The sequence below is a fragment of the Phyllopteryx taeniolatus genome, chromosome 2 (assembly GCF_024500385.1).
Source record: "Phyllopteryx taeniolatus isolate TA_2022b chromosome 2, UOR_Ptae_1.2, whole genome shotgun sequence".
In the NCBI taxonomy this organism is placed as follows: Eukaryota; Metazoa; Chordata; class Actinopteri; order Syngnathiformes; family Syngnathidae; genus Phyllopteryx; species Phyllopteryx taeniolatus.
The window spans coordinates 36079587-36102016 of record NC_084503.1 but is presented as its reverse complement, the minus strand read 5'-3'; the positions used below and the strand labels follow the sequence as shown (position 1 = coordinate 36102016).

General features: G+C 39.2%; 1 protein-coding gene across 2 annotated transcripts in view; it reads right to left on the bottom strand.

Annotated features, from left to right (window-relative positions):
• The window catches only part of LOC133474361 (CUB and sushi domain-containing protein 1-like), a 570296-nt gene that overhangs the window by 93053 nt on the left and 454813 nt on the right, over positions 1-22430 (bottom strand). For both annotated transcript variants that reach the window (XM_061765990.1, XM_061765991.1), the window contains exons 31-35: positions 20039-20226; positions 15652-15846; positions 4515-4631; positions 4312-4425; positions 847-942 (exon numbers count right to left, since the gene is read on the bottom strand). In XM_061765990.1, the coding sequence (XP_061621974.1) occupies positions 847-942; positions 4312-4425; positions 4515-4631; positions 15652-15846; positions 20039-20226 (710 nt within the window). The remainder of the gene's footprint in view (positions 1-846; positions 943-4311; positions 4426-4514; positions 4632-15651; positions 15847-20038; positions 20227-22430) is intronic.

Sequence of the window (22430 nt, the reverse complement as noted above, 5' to 3'; positions counted from 1 at the left end):
CTTCAGACAGCAGTAATTAACAGAGTATGAGAAAAAGGTGGAACAATCACAATATAACTCAATTCAATGAGCCTCATTCACCACCAGTCCTCATGAACAATTCTTTTTACATAATACCTTTGAGACCTTCCAGTTATTATTGTTCATTGTAGTGCTACGAACAAATCAATGGTGAGTTGGACTGACGAGCAAATCCCAATTTAAAAAAAAATCCCAAAGCAGAATTTTCGCAGTGTCAAATAATAAAATATGTTTTACTTTATTCTGACGCCGCCATTTTGACTGTGCATCACTTCTGCACATGTATGCATTGTAGCTTCACCAAGATCTCCAATATGTTTGTTTAAAAAAAAAAAAATTAGCCCTCCGCTGAAGAAGGCTTGCGGTTAGCCAAGCTCTCCAATGAGCTGCACGGATAACATGGAAGCGCTTCAATGGAAGCCGAAAAGGAGCCATCAATGGAGAAGGCACGGCGGCAAATATAGTGGGAGGAAGTTGATCCAACACAGCGTGAAGCTAGAGTGGCTAGGTAGCCAGCAGGGTAAGTCGTTAGTAAGGAAAGGCGGCAGCTTGGGTCCACTACGCGAGGGTTCATGGCACCGACAAGTGCAAAACAGACCCCGGACTCCACCTGTGACCAAGGTACAGCGAGGGATCCTGGTTAGTTGCTCCCCATTAATTGCTACTTTCAAGGAAATGGATTTAAAAACATGGGTTGGAATTATTCTTTTCTTTAACAACTCACCATTAATCAGACAGCACTCTCAAGGAAATTAGTTCAAAAATACATTTATGATATTATTGGTGAATGAGGCCCATTAAGAGAAAATGCTTTGGTAGCATTACCTTGGTAGACGAAGTGAAAACCTTTAGCTGGTTGGCCACTCTTGGCATTGAATCGCAGCATTATTTGATGGGAAGTTGCCAAGGGTAATGTCTCTCCTGGGAAAAATAAGTGACACAAACCCTTAAAATCTTTGGTTTAAAAAAAAAAAGAATATATATATATATATATATGCAGGAACAGTTTAATTTGACCCAAATTCTTCCAACTGCAATAATTACCTAAGCACACAACAAAGATACAGTAAATAATTCTAACTTTTTTTTTTTCATCTTCCCATCCTTTGGTGTGCAACCAGGATCTGATTTCAGGCTTCAAAGAATGAAGTATGCCAACATATGCAGCTCTTCATCTAACATCTCAATATGGCTGCCTTTTCTCTGTACGTTTTCTGAGTCACGAAAAACTGGCAAGCAGTGGCAATTCTTCACGACTACTTCTGTGAAGATCAGTGAATTGCCACCACAGAAACAGAAGTCCTATAATAACAATGATAAAGCCTAACAATATCAATTATAATAAGGACTCCTTAAGGAACAGACACAATTTCCTTCTTATATTCTAGAAACCTGAAACACACAACAAAGATACAGTAAATATCGTCTCCCCCCCCCCCCCCCCGCCATCTACCAAAAGGATAAAATAAGTCAACCATTCAATAAACTGCCAATTTGAATATTGATGTATCACAGTTGGAATAAGTAGCATCACATGATCCCCCTTATCAGGGAGTCGTCTTAGTATAAAACCTACACTTCGTATACATGCAAATGATGAAATGAAATGTAAAAACAGAGAGGTTGTACGTTTTAGAATTTGTTTTCACCCTCATGTTCTAATGAATATATTTTACAGGCTATTGCAGATTTGTAATTAATTAGATATCTACTGTTGCATCACATTATAGTCTAGAAAGCTATGGCAGAAGAAAATGTCACTGTTGAATGTCTCAATTTGTAGAGTAATATATACAATTCCCTTTCTAAAGAATCTTCCTCGTCATTAAAAATATTCATTTTATTTGATAATCTCTCAACTGCACCACATACCATCCCGTTAATGGCAGCATAGATAGTTGGATTTTAAAGCCACGCTGAAGGTGTTACTCTGTACTGTGATGAAGTTTGCAGCATATGTATGGATTGGTATGTAGAATACAGTACAGCAGCCTACTGCTACATCTTGCACGGCCCCAGTGAGGCTGATGCCGTCTCAAAGATGAGCAATAATGGATTCTCACTAAATACATCACTGCCAAATACAGTATACTGTGGTAACACCTCCTGGTGCTGTGGTCTCACGGCCCCCAAGAGTGGCTTTTTTGCAGGCAATTCCATTAAATTCGTCTTACAAAGATGTGCTGGGGAACTCCTAAAGAGCAGAACTTATGGACTCTCTTCCTTAAAAAAAATAAAGAAACATCATCTTTAAAGGGTGGGTTCACGTCTGAACTGTTTGAAGCGGATTATGTTGCGAAGAATCAGATGCAGGACCAATCACACGGGTAGAGATCAGTGAGAAAGGTTGAGTTGCTTCTGTTGATTGCTATTTGATCTGGGAATGCATGAATAAGGGTATGAATTCAGTTGAATACGTTGCACTGTACATAGAGTATAGAATAAAGGTAAACAAATCAGTTCCAAAAGTTAATTGTCTTTTGATAGAAATGTAATCAATAAGAAAATGTGTAATAAAGTCAACAAAATTGAAGAAATCTCCCTTCTGTGTAAGAGGGAAAAGGCGCACGGTTGTCCACTTTTGTAGCTGTGCAGATTCTCCTATCAACTGAAGTCTGTCCTTTACTGTAGGTACCTTCATGCCAGCTATGCACTCTGGGTGGAGCAACCCTAAAATGTAGGCGCTCCCTGTCAAATCTGGCCTTCCGCATATTCTCCCGTCGACTTACCCTCGACCATCACTTCTCCTGTTATGCGCGTCAGAGGCTGTAGTAAAGTACCCCAGGAAGATGAAACTGTCCCGACAGTTTTCGGTCTGCGCAGCAGAAAGAGGCAGGCACCCTCCTCGACAGCGGAGACGAACCCGCAGGCAGGAGGAACTGCCTCGCGCATGAACATTGGAGCAAGGCGGGCGGGTGGGGGCCGTTCGATGGTGGGTCACGAATGCCAGTCGGTCGGAAAAGAATATATATTTTATTGATCATGAGTCTGAATTCGGTTTTATTTTGAAAATCACATGCGTAATATGTCTCAACAGGCTTGCATATAGTTTGGTGAAGCAAAAAAAACCAAACTGCTCCAACAAGTACATTCAACAGAATGCTGAGTTGTATATCTAATAATTTATTTTCATTTATTTCTATGCTGGTCTCGTGGTCGAAAAAAGGTTGGGGACTGGTGATGTAAGGCCTTTCAAAGTTAAAGTGTGCTCAATCTTATTCAGAGATTTCAACTAAGTGAGTGACGTCATCCATACTGTGATTACGACAGCTACAGTATGATCCTGGCACCCTCATACTGGTCAATGGAGACTTCAGTCATGCTCCTACTCTCCTAATAATAATAATATTTATTATTATTATAATTATAATGATACAATAATTTTATTATCCATCCAGCCATTTTCTGAGCCACTTCTCCTCACTAGGGTCTCGAGCGTGCTGGAGCCTATCCCAGATATCATCGGGGAGGAGGCGGGGTACACCCTGAACTGGTTGCCAGCCAATCGCAGGGCACATATAAACAAACCATTTGCACTCACATTCACACCTACGGGCAATTTAGAGTTGTCAATTAACCTACCATGCATGTTTTTGGGATGTGGGAGGAAACCGGAGTGCCCGGTGAAAACCCACGGAGGCACGGGGAGAACATGCAGACTCCACACAGGCAGGGCCGGGGATTGAACACCGGTCCTCAGAACTGTGAGGCAGACGCTCTAACCAGTCGCCTACCGTGCCGCTAATTTTATTATTATTATTACTATCATTATATTGTTATTATTATTATTATTAATATTTCATGTTTTGTGTAAAGTGCTTTATTAAAGGAGAGAAAGCCAAGTCTTAGGAAAAGCCCATATTCCACTGGTCGTCATTACAAGGAAAGCCGGACTCACCATTGGTCCAGTAGTATATTGGACCAATGGATGGATGTTTTCATCAAGATAAGAAATATAGTGCATAAACTATCATCCTTGTAGTATTTTGACAAAAGCATATCACACAAATGTTATTTAGACACCTGGAAATTGTCTAAATTGGTGCCCTGTGGTCCTCACTTTTGTCCCAGTCCTACAGGCTACCAATGGGACATTAATCATTTCAGCAACCTAAATATTGGACCAAATGTTCATAAGCTTTCTTCAAGCTCCTGCAGGCCAGAGAGGAGAGTAGATCAACCCATTGAAGGTTTTCAGACAGAGCTGTTGTCTTCTGCGATGAATTAATATGACATTTCTCCATGAATAGCATTTTATATCCCCAGAAATATATGACTTTATCATCTCACCTGAATGTGATCCCGCCAGAGAACTTAGCAATCGAGAGTTTTCATTGGCTCCATCAAATAGCTCCACCGAGTCATTCATCGCAGTTTGGAAAATGGCAAACTGACCAAAAACAACTGGAGAGGAGGAAAAGGAACAGACAAGAAAATGAGGACATTGTGAAGCTTTGGTTTTCGTAATTTATTTAATGCCATTATTCACATACCAAACTGTGGAGGCACCGTAATGTAGTAGGCGCACATTTGTCTAGTGGTGTAGTTTAAAGGGTAGTTTGGAGACAAAACTACTCCCTCAGATCCTCCATACTGTCCACCACATGGGGCTACAAAACAGAGGAAGAGGATTAAGGATTACGCACGTGGAAGGATTATTTGTAAAAACTACACAAGAGATTTCAATAAAACTTTGTAGTAGAAGGGTAGGACATTTTCCAATCAAGAACCTGTTTGAGTCACAGTAGAAACTTAGCCTTTTCCTCATATTGACAAAGATTCATCTTTGTCTTATCAGCCCACCCTCCGCCCCCGGGCATTTTTAAGGCTCGTCTCGTACTTTTAGGCAAATTTGGACCCTGCAAATAAGTGGTTTGTATATTGTAGTACAGAATCTGTACTATTTTTGTTTCATGTTCATGACTTTCACTTCTGACAACTGGATCTTGTTACACTAACAGTGGTTTGTTGCTTAGTTTTCACCCATAGACTGCTATCTGGTTGACATGTTGGTTACACCGCTAACATAGGTAAATTCCAAATATGAAACTGGAAATACAAGCTGAAATGTTGATCATGCAAAACCCATCCACCAAGTGTCCATGCTACACTTATTGAAGGGTTGGAGAAATTTAAATAAATGTTGACATTGCATCCCTTCTAGTTTTTATATTCCATAGCCTGCATAGACCACCTTTTTGCTTTTGTACGTAGGCTAGTGATGAGATTTCACATAAACATCACAGAAAGAAGGGATTTGAAACTTATTTATGTAACAACATGATGTTGCTCATACATAGCTTTAGTAAATATTTTGAATCCCGTTTTGGACAATCCCATACCCATGAGTAATTGTAATGCTTTGGACTTGCTTTCATTCACAAAATATATTTTGTTCATTGACTATAATATGCAACTGTTTCGCGAGTCAAATTCTGATTTTACACAGACAGCCAGTACAAATTGACTGGGTCTGCTCGTGTCAGCCGAGTTTAACTGTGATCCACATTGCATTTGGCGAGAAACACACATTTAATGTCATATTAGCCATTTTGCATTTTTTTTAATGCTACATGCAGTAGGAAAGTACCATATTTTCTAACTTATACAAAAGAAGCAATTGCAAATCAGTGAAAAAAAATAACTTAAATATTTTAAAGACAACTAATTAAAATGATTAATTCAATATTTTTACATTTATTTCAACCCTGTAAAAATATATAAAAATTATTTACAATATAACATATTTAAACAAACAAATATAGTATATTAATAAATAAAGACATCTTAATAAAATGTCTAAACATCTAAATGACTGCATGCTTCATAATAAATGTAAAATAAATATATTTTGTAGCTTTTAGGGACATCGTGTTGCAATAAAGCATTCAGATCTTAATTGTGTGTCTTGATTTTCTCTTTTCTGTAGCTGGGAGCAATGTACCCATGACACTCAAGAGTTGGCAGACGTGGTGGTTCTCTAATCTTTTATGCTCATGTTTAACAAAAAAACAAAAAAAAACAAAAATCTAGACAGCTGCATTTGGGGGCAAAGAAAAAATTAAAATCAGTTTGGTTTTCCAGAAAAAAATTATTTTGTAGCCACGTATCACTAGGACCCATGTGGCCCTCAAAGTCTTGTTACATAACCTCAAAAAGAAAAGGCGCTGTCCTAAGACTATGGATTTGTACATTAATCATTTCATTGGCCAGTGCAAGTTAAATACAGCCACAAAATGAATGTGTTGTTGTAAAAAGTACAGAAGGTTAGTGTTAAATAGGACAAAAGTTTGCAAACTATTAAGGCGCTTTTTAATGACTGGAACTATTCTGTGAACCAGAGAAATCACAACACATTTATCATTTTGCACAAATAGTATATACTGTACTCGCTTACTCGTTCACTTGCTCCCTCACCGGCTCACTAAATAAACCAACCTAACAAACAGTCCAATCTCTTGCATTGCAAAGGGAGCTACTGAACATGTCAGACTGTTATTGAGAGTCCATGGGCAAAAATTTCAGCGCTGCAGACTGGAAATGTGTCATTTCAGACAACAAAGATGAACGAAAAAACTTTACATATCATTAACTGTATACCATTTATCCTGCTTATCTAAAAAATGGTATACTTACATTTAAAGGTCCCGTACTTGGCCAAACCAAGTTTTTCTTGCATTTGGGATGTAATATTGACTCTATGGTGCCTCAGTAAACATGTGAAATATGAATTAAAATCGTCCACGCATTCCTGAGTTCCAGACGTTTTTCTGTCTTGATACCTGAAATCAGGTCATTCGAATTTATCTAGCTTATCTAGCGAAGACCTCAGCCTACCTCTCCGCTCCGAGTTAGCGCTGTCAACATAACAAACAGGTGTGCTCTCACGAGTGGGTCTTCTACACGGAGGCAAACAATCAGAGAAAAGGGGGTGGTCTTAGCCAATTATGGACAAGGCGGATACAAAACTGGGTCAAACAGAAGTAGCCGTCAGAGGGGCCTTTTCTGGAAACTCGTATGACAAAACAAATGCGTTTTTTTAAATGAAATTGACACTTTCATAGAAAGTCTATGTTAGAGAGTCACTCTATGGAGGTCTAAACAGCCAAATGATGGGACCTTTAAAATATTTGTATTTTACCATGTATATTTTCATTTATTTTTTTCTGTCTTCAAGGAAACTAATATGGTGCCAAGCCTGCGTGGTGGAGTGGTGCCTTCGCGCCCTCTATTGACTAGCTGCTACTAATACACATACACAAAAACAACTGACCTCAACTCAGGTTTATTTATATAGCACGTTGTGAACAACCGCAACTGAAACAAAGTCCTGTACACACAGTAAATACAATATACAATAAGACAATTCAACATAACATAATTTAGAAACAATGAAACGATAACAAAGTTAAAACAATAATAATAAATAAGACACCAAAACAATGGCACATTCTCTCCTGTGGTAAATATAAAGGAATATAGAAATATTTTTTTAAAAATAGGTAGTGAGGGTGCCTGTCTGATGTGCACTGGCAGGTCATTCCACAGTTTAGGACCGGCAATGGAAAAGGCTCTTTCCCCTCTAAGCATTCGCTTCAACTTTGTTACCTCCAGGAGGAGCTGGTCAAGTGACCTGAAACACCGGGAAGGGGAGTAGCGTTGGAGCAGCTTAGCAAGGTAAGGCAACACATACTGTACACATCCACACACAATAACAACAAAAGCCTGAGGGTACAAAATACGTACGTATATATTGAGGTCTGGTCCTGACTAGCAACAGCCATGACATTTGTGTGGATAATGTGCATTGCATGAAGGGCTTAAAAGGCCTACCTAAAAGACTGTAGGCTTTTTTTCAGTGTTGCAAGGGGACATTCCTCAGTGTGACCCTGAAGTCTTCTCAAAACCTATACACATTACTAAGCAGAAGAACTTCAGACGCATTGTTGTCCCTATCCAAGCAGTAAGCAGTGGTACTGTGTTGAGCACTCTGCATGCACTGCACCTGAGCTCCAACATGACCATTCCAAAAACTACATCACTGAGCTGAACATCTGTTAAGAGATCACAAACTTTGAATATGAATGGGCTTCCTGGTTGAGTAAATAGATTTTAAAAAATAAAAAAATAAAAAAATAAAAAAACAAGCTAAAATTGTTTTTGTTTCCATTTCCATGCGAGCAGATGCAATGGTTGGCCTCTGGTGCCCTACTTTGCCTTCCACCATTCCCTTTTGCTTCATAAACCATCAGAGTAATCATCTGCTTTCTTCCTGCTCCTCTTCATCTCCACACTGACTGATATTTTCTGGACTGATTCTTGCTCTGATGCTACATTCTAACCCTCAGGTCTGGAGGTGCTTTCTTGATCTACCCACAATATCCCAGTGGTGTTGCTCCAGGCTCAGGTGCTAAAAAGCCTCCACACAAATGGGCTTGAATCACTCATGCTCACAACACACTGAAACACGCACACACATTTGAGACTCATGGTCGTTCAATCGCCAACAAACGTACACACATAAACGCATAATTCTCTGCAGCAAAGTGATGATGGTGAAACAAAAAAAAATAATAAAAATGTCCCAAAGGTTAAGGTTATGTTGAAGCTCCTCCTGGAGTTATTTATTTATTTATTTTTAACAAAACTAGCTAACATACTTTTGATTATGACTTAGATTTTCCAGGGATTAGATTCATCACAGGAAAGAAAATAACCTCAAACTCTTGTTTTGCACACTCACACTTTAACAAATAGAAATTTAAAAACATGTATTTGTGTTTTTAAGAGGAAAAATACCACTCGATAATATTGTATATAAAAAATTATAAAATATACATTTGGAAAATATTTATTTAGCACTGACATTCCAACAATGTATGGGTATGTTTGAGCAATATGAGGAAAAAAATCCTATCACAATTTTCAGTCGATATCGATACATGGCACTATATGAAAAAAGAAATCAATTTTCCTAAATGTTTCCTGTTACTCTAAACCTTTTGATTTAAATATTTTCTGTCAAAAGTTGAACATGACATGGAACATTATAAAAGTGTGTTAGACAAATAAAACATGTATAAACAGTGGAACCTCAATTGAACGTACTAATGGGGGTGGGGGGCATCCGCTAAATGTGATTGTCCGTTAAATTAAATTAAATGAAACTTTTTTATCTGTGGCCTAAAAACACACAGCACAGTACAGAATGATTGCAAATAAATATAAAAAGCTTGAAAATGTTTGAAAAGTTTTCAAGTTTATCCAAACTTACCTCGCTGGTGCATGGGGGGGAGGGGGGAAATTTTGAGTTCCAACTGGACACTATTTTCTGTCCATTAAATCTGAAGTCCATTAAATCGGGGTCCCTTAATTTGAGGTTCTACTGTATTCATAAACATGAATAATCTGACCACACAAATGTTTTTAAGTTTTCCAATTCCAATTTATGCCCAGTGGAGTTGTTAACGAGGGTGCATCACTTTAAGCATCCACTTGAATGTTGTCAATAGTGCTAACTGGTAACATGTTGTTTGCGATTCAGTTTGTTTGCTTTTTTTTGGATGGGAGATAGGCGGCACGGTGGCCGACTGGTTAGAGCGTCAGCCTCACAGTTCTGAGGAGCGGGGTTCAATCCCCGGTCCAGCCTGTGTGGAGTTTGCATGTTCTCCCCGTGCCTGCGTGGGTTTTCTCCGGGCACTCCGGTTTCCTCCCACATCCCAAAAACATGCATTAATTGGGGACCCTAAATTGCCTGTAGGTGTGAATGTGAGTGCGAATGTTGTTTGTTTGTATGTGCCCTGCGATTGGCTGGCAACCAGTTCAGGGTGTACCCTGCCTCCTGCCCGATGATAGCTGGGATAGGCTCCAGCACGCCCGCGACCCTAGTGAGGAGAAGCGGCTCAGAAAATGGATGGATAGATGGATGGATAGGAGATACACACTACTCTGTTTCCTATCAGACTTCATGAAACCAAAATAAATCCTCACTGCCAAACTTTTCAGGCCTTTCTTGGGATGTCTCTCATTGTTTCTTCTGAGGGAACACTCATTTTCTTTTTCTTTAGTGCTTTCCTACGGCAGCAGCAATAGGCTACGCCTGTTGCATCTCGCTGCTAATGTGCTGTGTGCGTCAACCTAGCTTGGCATGGTTCTATTGACACCACATTATTGGTTCAGTGCGGAGCAAATGGCATAATTAACGGCTACTCTAATTATCTGTCAAAACATGGATGAATGCGATCTATCAAAGTCTATTGACCGCATCTCATATATTTATCAAAGTTATTTTGAGATATGTATCTTTACCGTTTTATTATCGGTCAACCTAATTAAGACATTTTGACGGACCGTTGTAGCCACAAAAGAGCGAGACTAAGACGCCTATGAAGCACACCAACTTGTTTGTGGGCCCTCTGAGCTTTATACAGAGAGGGGCGCTTTCCCTTGCGTCATCACAACTACATGTTTTGGCCATGTTGTTTCGACAACAAAAGTCTTTCGGCTGAAAAACGAAACTGCACTTTTGGCCAATTTTCCGTAACCCCATTTCCAGCCCATCTCTAGTAATAACATAATTGAATAAAATGTAAAGAATTAAACAGTTTGAGCATGATGAGTTGATGCTTCTATCAATTTAGTGTGCTGCACCTTCTGTTGTTTTGGCCACTAGGGGGCTGTATAATACAGTCATGCAAACACAAATGAACAAGAATAGTAACTACTGTGACTGTAAGCTGCTGTAAAAATGTGTTGTTTTACGCAAAGGAAAAAAAAATGCCTACATTTGTTGCTCCACCTGTTGTGTTCAAATATTAGTTGCATAAATGATTAAAACACCATAACTATAGATGCCAAGTTTTAGCCAGTCAATTGTGTTTTCCATTTTTTGTTAGCATTAAGCTAGCAGGGCCATTCTTGAGGCAAAGATTAGTTGTTTGTTTTAAATTCACAATGTGTAACTCTTTGATTTTTTTGTTTAATTTGACAGTAAACTTCAACTGGGAGTGGCATTAAACAGCTTGAACTCTTTTTTCGAGGAATTGTTCCTTATTTTCCAAACTGCTGCACATTACGAAGTGAGTTGAGGGCTCGTATCTCAAGTTTGCACTCGCAAGTCAAGACGAAAAAAAAATAAAAATCAGCTGAATGATGGCTCGTATCTCGGAAATCTCATAAATTGGGTGACTCGTATCTCAAGGCACCACTGTATTAACATAAACGTGTGAATACGTAGATTAGCCGATAGTCACACACCTTAACTTTTTTCACATTAGTAAGATTTAGTAAGATTTGACCAAACTCTAAAGGCCTCTTTATACTGATGAGAGTTTTTTCATATAGGGACAATCCGATGTTAGCGGTCTGCGGAGGGTTAAGGCCTCTTTATACATCACGTGACTGACGCACTGGGCCGCACGGCCCTTATACGACACTTCACGTCCACACGGCACAAATTGTCGGCGCACGCAGAATGCCGCAGAGATCATCTCTGCTGATTGGTCCGTTTTAATCACATGCTGTGATGATGTACTCAGCTTTCCCCTTGGTTCCACATACCACCTACGCCGCCGCCTTCTTGATCGATTTTACAATATAATTAAACACATCATCTGGTCATCGAGGTCCATTTGTTCGAGCAGGCAATGTTCCACAGTCGCCATTGTTGTTGCTTTGTTCCGGAAAGTAAAAACGGCTACCGGAATTGGCCATAAAATGCAGAGGAAACTCCACCCTGTGGTGTCCGAGCCAATACCAGCCGTAGCGACACCCCCGACTTGGAGGAGAACTGCAGCACATTTTCAAAACAGCACGTGTGGGTTGCGCTCGAGTATAAACGCAAATTTCGCGCGGGACAAGCCGCAGTGACGTCAGCGTGGTCGCTGCCAGCGCTATGCTTAAAGGCTATTCAAACATTGAGCATTCAGTTATCATTACTGTTCAAGTACGTGATCCATCTAGGTGGAATTCACAGCCCTCGTGCGTGCCCCCCTCCACACACACACACACACACACGCACGCACACACACACACACACACACACGCATGCCAGAGCGAGAGAGAGAGCGTCCATCAACGGTCACTAAGAATTCCCTCTTCCTTGCAACAGTTCTTAGTTACCATGGGAACCAATAAAAGAGCATTTCAAGATGGGAGGTGTGTGTGGTAGTGAGAGTGAGAGAGAGAGAGAGAGAGAGAGAGAGAGAGAGAGTGAGAGAGAGAGAGACAGAGCAGCAGCAGCAGAGAGCAACAGAGTAAATCAGACAGATGAGGCGGGAGAAAGGCAGTGCAGGAGAGACAGTTGGTGATAAGTCGTTACATGCAGAGGGAAAGAGAAAAGGGGCCTTGCACGGGGACGAAAGGTGAAACGAGAGGAGACGGAGGGAGTTTAAGTGGAGCTGTATTATTTAAGGGGGTCTCAACCTGTCTAATGAGCCTGGTCTAAGAGCCCCCAGGAGCTGGCCCTAGACACAGAGATAGAAAGGGAAAAAGAAGTGCCCAAACTATGTGGTGAGAAAAGTCAACGTGGAGAAGAATTGCGGCGATGGAAGTGGAAGGAATCAGTAGCTAAATGAGGAAATAGAGCAAATGTAATATTTTTTTATACAACTGTTGTGTATATAACAACGGACAACTGTATTTGAATGTATGGTTGTAGCTACTTTCGTGACTGGTAAGAGTATAATCATTCTTGACAAAGCTTGAGCGTTTTATTCAGTTACATGAGGCCTAAAAGAGAGGTTTAATATGGGTTATAACCCCATGATGTGGTCTTTCATGAATAAGCTCTGTCAAGAGTACAATATCAATACTCAGCTTCTGTTCATAATGTATCTCACGCAATACTCCACTCATATAATCTCACAAAATTAACATTTATCGAGCTGAATGCAGAACTGCTGACTGAAGCCATGCAAGGCATCAACTTGAGGAATTGTTATTTTACCTTCACTGCTGGTGGAAAAAAATAAAAAAATAAAAAAGTACATGCTGCAGCACTGTCGTCCTTGTAAACATCTTTTTTGTGTGTGCTCTTGAATTACAAATGACAGTGACTTTGTGTATGAAACAGCCGGGTAGACAGCAAAAGAGGTGCTTCTATCTTGATAAAACGTCAATGGATGTGAACATGAGATAAATCCACTTTGGTTATTTGCTGCCGCGAGGGAGATTTTATTAAACATTCTATTGTGTTCATTTTAAAATTGCTACTTGATTGTTACCCTGCACTGATTAGCAGGCAGAGTAGCCAAAAAATGTACTTCGGTAAGTGTACTGTTACTTTAGTATAATATGACTAAAGTAAAAGTACCGTAATTTCTCATGTATAATGCGCACCCATGTATAATGCGCACCCCCAAAGTTGACCTCAAAATTCTGGAAAACCCTTCTACCTATGTGTAAAGCATTTTTACAATGCATGATTTTACTTCTACCCAAATGATCAAAACATTAAGTATTAGCTGTATTTTGTTATTTTTTTCAAATAATTATTCTGAAGTTAAACACCTTATTTTAACACACAATACTTTATTTTTAGTGACTTGCTCTTATTTTGAAATTCACAGCCCTACTTTTATTTCGTAAATGAGAAAACAGACAGTTGTGCTCATATGTTTGATTACCCAGGCAGGATTTGGAAGATGTGTACAATTCTTGAAAACATGAAGGACCAGGCGAAACACGTTTAATTTAATGGTATTCAAATTAAACTGTCACGCATTTCAGAAAAGCATTATCATGAAACAAAACATAACCAAAAATAAATTAATGATGGTTGTTGTTCAGTCATTTGTCGCATTAAAAAACAAAAACAAAACAATATTTCAAAAATTCTCCCTGGGTATGTAAACTTAGGAGCACAATTGTACATATATGCAGTCATATGTACCCCTGTCATATTGGAATGAAAGTGTAGTCTACACCTTTTTCATAACGTCTAGGTGGCATACTAGAATGAAAGTGAACAACTTTTTCATAACCTCTAGGGAGCGCTGGCATAGTGGAATGAAAGTGTACAGATTTTCATAACCTCTAGATGGTTACAACCCTTTCTACAGCGAGAAACTCAGCGGGTCTGATTGGGTGGGAAGGACTTCAATTTGCATTCACATGCTGCGGATGAACGGCTGGTTTTATTCCTTTGCAAACACAGACTGAGAGTCTTTTGTAAGGTTTTCACGTGAAATTGAAATGAAATTTTTGTAGACTGAAATAATGACATTTTTAGGCAGACATAAATGGCATAGCTGTTCTTTTTTTGTAGTCCATTCATAGATTTTATATACCGCTTATACTCATTTGGGTGAGCTGGAGCCTATCTGTAGGTAAATATAGATTTCTGCCATGTTTCTCATAAATTAGTGATTTTGAAAACTTGCCTTTTGTGAGTGGCTGCGGTGACTGTGTGTGCTTATGTGACTGCATAGCGCCGTTTGATTGGTCAAATGGAATCCCCAGTAGTTACGTTGGATTTGGTGAAACATCAATTTGACACATCTCTCTGACAAGCCAAAATAGATCCTGCAAGCATTAATAAATACCTGTACATAAAAATACAAGTAGCAAACACAATCTAGCTCAATGTAACATCGTAAAGGTAGCACTTCTTCCTACCAAAATTACTCAAGTAAAAGTATGTTGCATTAAAAATACTCTGACAAGTACAATTTATCCACAAAGTTACTTAAGTAAAAATAACAAAGCAAATGTAGCTGGTTATTATCCATCTCCGCTGATTTGTGGCCACAGGTCAGATTACTGTCTTAGATATTTCTGAGATTCCCTTATATGCACACTCCAACAGAGACACACACTTCATATGACAAATACACTACAAATGGCCATTTGGCAGGTGTCACTGGCTGGGCTCTGTCAGCCATTAATCAAATAGACAGTTGTGACAGCTTGGCCTTCCAATCCCTGACAGAATCTGTCTCAGATGTTCACACATGCAAGCACTCATGCACACACACACACACCCACACATACACGCGCGCGCGCACACGCAGACTCACGCAGCAAAGCGCTCACCAATTTGAGCACTAATTAAAGAATATACACCGGAATAGGAACAACTAGACAAAACGGATAAAACCAAGACAGAATGGTATGTATTGTCACTGGTTACTGAGTAATCTCGATATATTCATGCTGTAAATTCCCACCACATTACTGTATGAAACATAAATTGAACTTTCTTTGACAATGTCAATCATAATTGCAAATCATTACCGCCATCAAGAAGGTAATTGGCAGTGTGTGTATGTCCCTGTGTGTTTGTGTGTATGTTATCAACACTTTGTGAAATCAGCCGTCTGAGGAGGCCAAACCTATCTTGATGGGTTTGAGGTCAGGGCTCTTTAGTTCTTCCACAGCAAACTCCTCCATACATGCCTTTACGGGCCTTGCTTTGTGCACTAAGAACGGGAAAAGGTCTCCCCCAAAGTGTTCACACAATGTTGAAACCATAGAATTGTCCATGTCTCAGTAAGATGAATAAATACTGGCAGTCTAACAAACTGCTTGATTAATTCACTATTTTTGTCTGTATAGTATGTGTGGTGTGACCCCTTATCTGGTTCCTACAGTATGTGTGTAACAATTTGTTTAACCACAAAGCTCTCCTACCTTTACATGACGGCAGAGTCTTGTCCCACACTGGCTTCCCATCCTGCCCCATCACACAGGTTATTGTTTGGCCGCCCACTGTTGTGTAGCCAAGGTGACAGTTATAGGACACCTGAGATCCCAGTTTATAGTCATAGCCGGTCCTACTAGCATTCATGATGTTACCAGGATCAAAGCAGGCCTCCCTTGGCTTTTCTGAAAGAATACAAAAAGTGAGTTTAATGCATTTATAAAATAATATATTGTACGATAAATACCTTTATTACAGCGATACTGGACAGAATATGTATGTTAGCTCAACAAATTCATCTTGTTAAGTTTAACATGAAAATGTGCATTGCTGACTATTCAGCATCCTCTCTTTTGGATCACACACAGTTTTGTTTTATAACTGAGTACAAATTTCTGGCAACTTTCACTTTTAGTCCATAACATTTGCCAAATTAAAAAAAAGTGTACTTTTTCCTCAGGTAAATTTCCCCCGTTTGTTGACGTAATGCCTGAACTGTGGCGCACACAGCAGAGGAATTGTCCTGCCGGTACTGATTTGTTCGGGATACCAGTACGGGGACGTCATGAAAATGAGACACAGGTAATCAGGAACTCTTTATAGTACAGCAGGGGTGTCAAACTCATTTTTGTCTCGGGCCACATTGTAGTTATGATTTCCCTCAGATGGCCAATAGAACAGTAAAACCATATAAATGTTTAATCACAAAATCATATTATTACCATTACACATCAAATTGAGGGATACTAGTTTTGAAATCAGAAGACAAGGATAATAGTTTGTTCAAGTATTGTTTAGGTTACTGTAGAAGAAGGGTTTGGTCACAGAAAAATGCAATATCTCAACATTATTGTTTATTATTATGACAATTTGGGTACAGATTTGAGCAAAAATCACGGAAGTTGACACCATCATTTGCTTTTGCGGGCCACATAAAATGATGTGGTGGGCCGCATCTGGCCCCCGGGCCTTGAGTCTGACACCTATGCAGTACAGTATATGGACACACCAGTAGTGTCTCGCTAAATGTTTAATCACTAAATCATATTATTACCATTACACAATAATTTGAGGGGTAACTAGTTTTGCAATCAGAAGACAAGGATAATAGTTTGTTCAAGTTGTGTTTACGTTACTGTAGAAGAAGGGTTTGGTAACAGAACAATGCAATATCTCAACATTATTGTTTATTCTTATGACAATTTGGCATTTGGGTACAGATTTTAGCAAAAATCACGGAGGTTGACGAGCATGATTTGCTTTCGCGGGCCACATAAAATGATTTGGCGGGCGGGATCTGGGCCCCGGGCCTTGAGTTTGACACCTATGACCTAAGTGATTATGTGGATTTCATATTACATTTAATTGCACGTATTTATAAAAAGAGGAATAACACAAAATGACTAGCTTGTTCTCTCTTCTGTCTTGTATCCTGACATGGCCTTGCACATGGTGTGGTAATGGTCAACAGGTAAGGAACCTGTGCTTTAGGAGATACAGATACATGTACTGAACGTGAAACTGCAAGACTGCAAGACTGCAAACAACTGCCCCTGGAAAAGGTACAGTATGTCCGTATGTTGGCATAGCTGCAGTTTTGTCAGAACTGGACTTACATGTCTTTATTAAAACAAACAAACCCATCAATTTCTTGACAGAAAATGTTTTACTCTTGATTGACTTAGTGGCTGCTGTCAAGCACTACGAAGTTTACGCTCTATTTGTTAATCTGATTGGATGTGACCAACAAAAAGAGACCCTTTACGACACATCCTCTCTCTTACATTCATGTTGTCAGGGAAAAAGAAAGGGGTAATGAGTGTAAGCTAAGAAGCAAGATTGATGGAGTAGAAACTAACTCAAACAATGTCAAAAACTGTCTTAGCTCTAGTGTTGGTCCAGGTTGTTTGCTTTTCTGTGATTGCCCAGCAAAGAATCAAAGAAAAAAGGAAAAGGGAGAGAGATGACGGGCGGGGGGGGGGAGTGGTAGGGGAGAAGCAAATGACACAGTGAGATGATTAAGGTTGCATTTTAATTAGAGTGATGGCAGATGAAAGGTAGTGAATTAATGACAAAAGTACAGCGGTGTGAGGTGGCCTTCCGAGGCAGACAACAGAGGGGGAGATAATCGTTTTTAATTACAGATAAATGGAGTGAGATAGACAGAAAAATGAAAATGGATTTTTATAAAACTTGACAGAGGAGATCTAGTCTGCAGTAAGACGATGAAGTAACAATCAGCTTCACTTTGACAATAGCTGTTAAATCACAACCAGTCAAGCCGCTTCTGTAAAACCAAGATGAGTCACAATCTGTGGAGGTAAACAACTCATGGGCTGACACGGAGCATTATGCACTTTCTGTTGAAAAAGTCTCATGATGTGATGCTCAACTGAATAGAGTTGGCAGCTTTAAATATTAGCCAGTCTGCAGATGCAGCATCTCTCTATCGACATTTTAATATTCAAGCCAAGTAAAAAAAAAAAACAATATCGTTATGATAATACAGAAGATCACAAGAGATGGGATGTAGCTTTGATTTGTCCCACAGTTCAATGACAAATAATCCCAAATAATGCTCTTAAGCATCATGTAAAGGTGATCTGCTTTATGGATGAAGGTTTGGAAATGTCACTATTGATTGAAAACACTTTCAGTCAGTAGAAATTCGACAAACTCACAGCCATGGCATACTAAAAGATAGTAAAAGAAAAAGAGAACAAAACTACTCTGGCCTTGTTATAATCCATACATAGAGAGACCAACCAGTTCATTCATTTGTGGTAAACCTGCATCCAAAACAGTACTAGACACATACAGGTAGGTATTAATTAACAGCATGGTTATTATTATAGTTCGGTGGACTGCACTGCATCATAATTGGAGCAGTTTCTAATGGTAGTTTCTCTGGTTTGCTATATGTACACGAGTGAAACATGCATAAATAATAAAATGATCAAGAAGTAAAATGCCCCTGTTAATACATGTAATGGATGTAGTGGATGTAAAAAGTCTACACACCCCTGTTCAAATGCCAGGTTTTTGTGATCTAAAAAAATAAGGCCGAGATAAACTCTTTCTAAACTTTGTCTCCCAATAATGTGAACTACAACCTGTACAACACAATTGATTTTAAAAAAATTCTTTTTAAGAGGGGAAGTTCATAAACAACTGAACTAATTTGCACAAATGTGTACACCAGCGTATAACTGGGATGTGTGTTTAGAATTAACCAATCACATTCAAATTCATGTTACTGTAAATGGGAGTCAGCAAACACCTGCCACAATTTAAAATGCCTCTGATTAATCAGTTGTCCTAGTAGGCTTCTTTTTTATTTATTTTGTTTTTTTATTGCTTTTTGCTTTCTAACAAACATACCTTTTGGAATTTTGGCCAAAAGGTTCAACCTTGATTTCATCTGACCATAACACATCACTCTGTATTTGGGAGATTGGTCCAATGAAGCCAAAATTGAACCTTTTGGCCATAAATCCAAAAGGTACTTTGCCACAAACACAACACTGCTCTTTGCCAAAAGGGAAGAATACCTACAGTAAAGCATGGTGGTGGCAGCACTTTTTCTTCAGCTGGAACTTGGGCTTTAGACAAGGTGGAGGGAATAATGAACCATTCAAAATAGCAGTCACTCTTAAAACAAAACCTTCAGGCTTCTGCTAGAAAGCAAATGAAATGCTAGGAAACGTGGACTTGAACAATTGAACTCTGTTTGGAGTTAATCAGAGGCATTCAAATGATGGCAGGTGTGTGCTGGCTCCCACTTGACCAGAATTTCAATGTAAGTGGTTAATTCTAAACAGCCACATCCCAGTTATACGAGGGTGTGCACACTTCTACAATCACGTTATTTTAGTTCGTTATTTTAACTTCCTTTCTTGAAAATATTTTTGTTTCAATTGAGTTGTACAGGTCATAGGTCACATTTATGGTGGAAAAAAAGTTGTGCAATGATTTCTCTTGGTCTCATTTTTATATATATAAAAGAAAACCTGGCATTTGAACAGGGGTAGGCTTTACATCCACAGTATATGGACAATCTACCAGGTAAAGGTGAACCAAAAGCCATATCACCAGTGCAGTTATTAAGAAAGACTGTTTTGTTGCTATAGCAATACTGACTGACAGTGCCAATTCCAAATTATTATATAGCTATTTATTTCAAACTGAAGAAACAAAAAATGTTTAACAGCCAATATTTAACCATGTTGGAGTTCTGATGGTCCCCTGAACTATTAGGTGGTCTTTAGCTGCACTTTTACAGACAGTCATCAGTCTGTACATTTCAGTCTTTGGCTAAGAAATATTAGACACCATTATATTAAAAAAAAAGACAGTAATGTAAAGATAAAGGTTTACCTCTGAACTCAATGGCGAAGCCAGACATGCCCAGTGAGGCGTCCGATCGGAATGCCAGGAAAAGACTGTTACCACTGCTCTCGATGCGCTCTGGGGCTTGGTTGCCTTGGAGACTCGTCAGCAGAGGCCCATTAGAGTCTTCGCCCTCGTAAATGTGCAGGAAGTCATAACTGGGCTCCATGTTAAAACTGATAGAATGAAAACAGAGATCGATCGCATCAAAATAGGTTGTGTACACTGTTTGTTCTGGTAGGAATAATTGCCATTCACGACTACATTTTTCGTTGTAGACATGGGAATTAAAAGGAAAATATGGAAATTAACAGTAATATTTGGTAATTTACAGTAATTAATGGAACAATGCAGATTAGAGAATTGAAATATGACAGCCACATTATTTCCACGTTTATCCCTCAATTCCATTGTCCATGTCCATGCTCACATTCAACACACAACTTCCTGTAAGGTTATTGAGGCCACACCCACAGCATGTAGTCTTCATTCCTCCATCACATTTATTGAAGATGTTTATGTGAAAGCAATTAATGAAAGTATAGCAGTACTCATAAATACACATTTCGTATGTCTGCTGGTCATAAAATAAAATGTTGGTATTGGTTTGTGTCTATATTACCCCCAATTAACAGTTACATCAGATGTGAACCTAGCTTTAAGGAGGACGACGAACTGTGCAACCGCACACATTGCTCATACTAGAAACCACCATGGAGGTACATTCGATAAATTCCCATACCTTCCCCAGTTAAACTTAATTGAATTTCCAAAATTCCCCTGCTAAATTTTACATGGAAAGTTTCTGAAAATGTTTCACCAAGCAGCCCAATTAACAACAGTGTGCATATCATTCTAGCCAAAATCTGAGGAGTGGCTTTGGCTGTTTTTCTCATAGTTTTCATACATTAATGAATACAATTCAAACACGTAACTGGATAAAATCATGTATAACAGAGTGCACACATACACGCACTCGCAAGCACACACACGCATCTCAAAATGTTCATCCTGGCAGCAATTATGTTAGTCTTTGCGCCCACCTGCCAGTTAAACAAGCACACACACACACCTATACCTCTATGTTTGCATTGGAGTACACATTTATATTTGCTTTGATTCTCCACCTGTCTAGTTAAGCTGGAAGTCATGTGTTGTGTTTGAGTGTGTGATTTTGTGTGACACTTGTGAGTGCAGAGAAGGACCAGAGGGATGTTAAAGTAAATTCCATTGTCAGCTCATCATCATTTTTTTTTTTATGCCACATAGCTTATGATTACTACTGCCAAGCTGATCTTTTTGTTGTAGTTTATTCGTCTGTTATTTTACAAAATTTATATTTTCACTGTTCAAGTAGAAGCTATGTAGATAAATGAGAAGGATAATCAATAATAATAATTTAATCAAGACAAAATCCAGGTTAAAAAAGTGAGGCTGTGCTTGTGATTTTATAGTATTTAGCCTTATTTTGTTTGCATCAACATGCTTCTTTCTTGGTATATCACGTATAATTACAATGGTCAACAAGGTGTGTTTTTTTCTGAAAAAAAAAAATCTCACTTTAGCAGCATGCACTTTCGGACTTCAAGTGTACAGCAATGTGCATATCACAGTGTTCTTGGAAAATTATATTTTTCTACTATAGTTTTATTCACTTTTCTGAGAGCATGATCTATTATGGCATAATACATCCCATAATCACCTAATGTAATCATTTGCAAGGTTAACATAAGCCCTGTGAATGGTAAGGCCTGTATTTATATCTGATTTTGCAAGAGCTTAACTGCACATAAGCCCCTCTGTACTGACAAAGCATTAAAGTGATCCTTGCAAATACATTTTTCTGTACTGCCACATACCAAGTGTAAATGTCATGAAATGACAAAGCAGACAGAGCTATAACATTCAATAGAGATCAATTATAATCTTAGCATAGCATTTAAGTCACAAAGGTCACTTCTAATCATTATACATGCTAATTTAATTAGCAGAAAGAAGATTTGTATAACATAGAGCATGTTCTAGAGAGAGACCAAAAAGTCAAAGTGTCGTAATCGGTAGGAAACACAGATGAATTTTTAAATTCATCCATCGATCCATTTTCTACCGCTTATCCAAGGTCGGGTCGCGGGGGCAGTAGCTTTAGCAGGGACGCCCATACTTTCCTCTCCCCAGCCAGTTCATCAAGCTCTTCCGGGGGAATCCTGAGGCGTTCCCAGGCCGGCCGAAGGACGTAGTCTCTCCAGCGTGTCCTGGATCGTCCCCAGGGTCTCCTCCCGGTGGGACGTGCCTGGAACACCTCACCAGGGAGGCGTCCGGGAGGCATCCGAATCAGATCCCCCAGCCACCTCATCTGGCTCCTCTCGTACTCGTGGAGGAG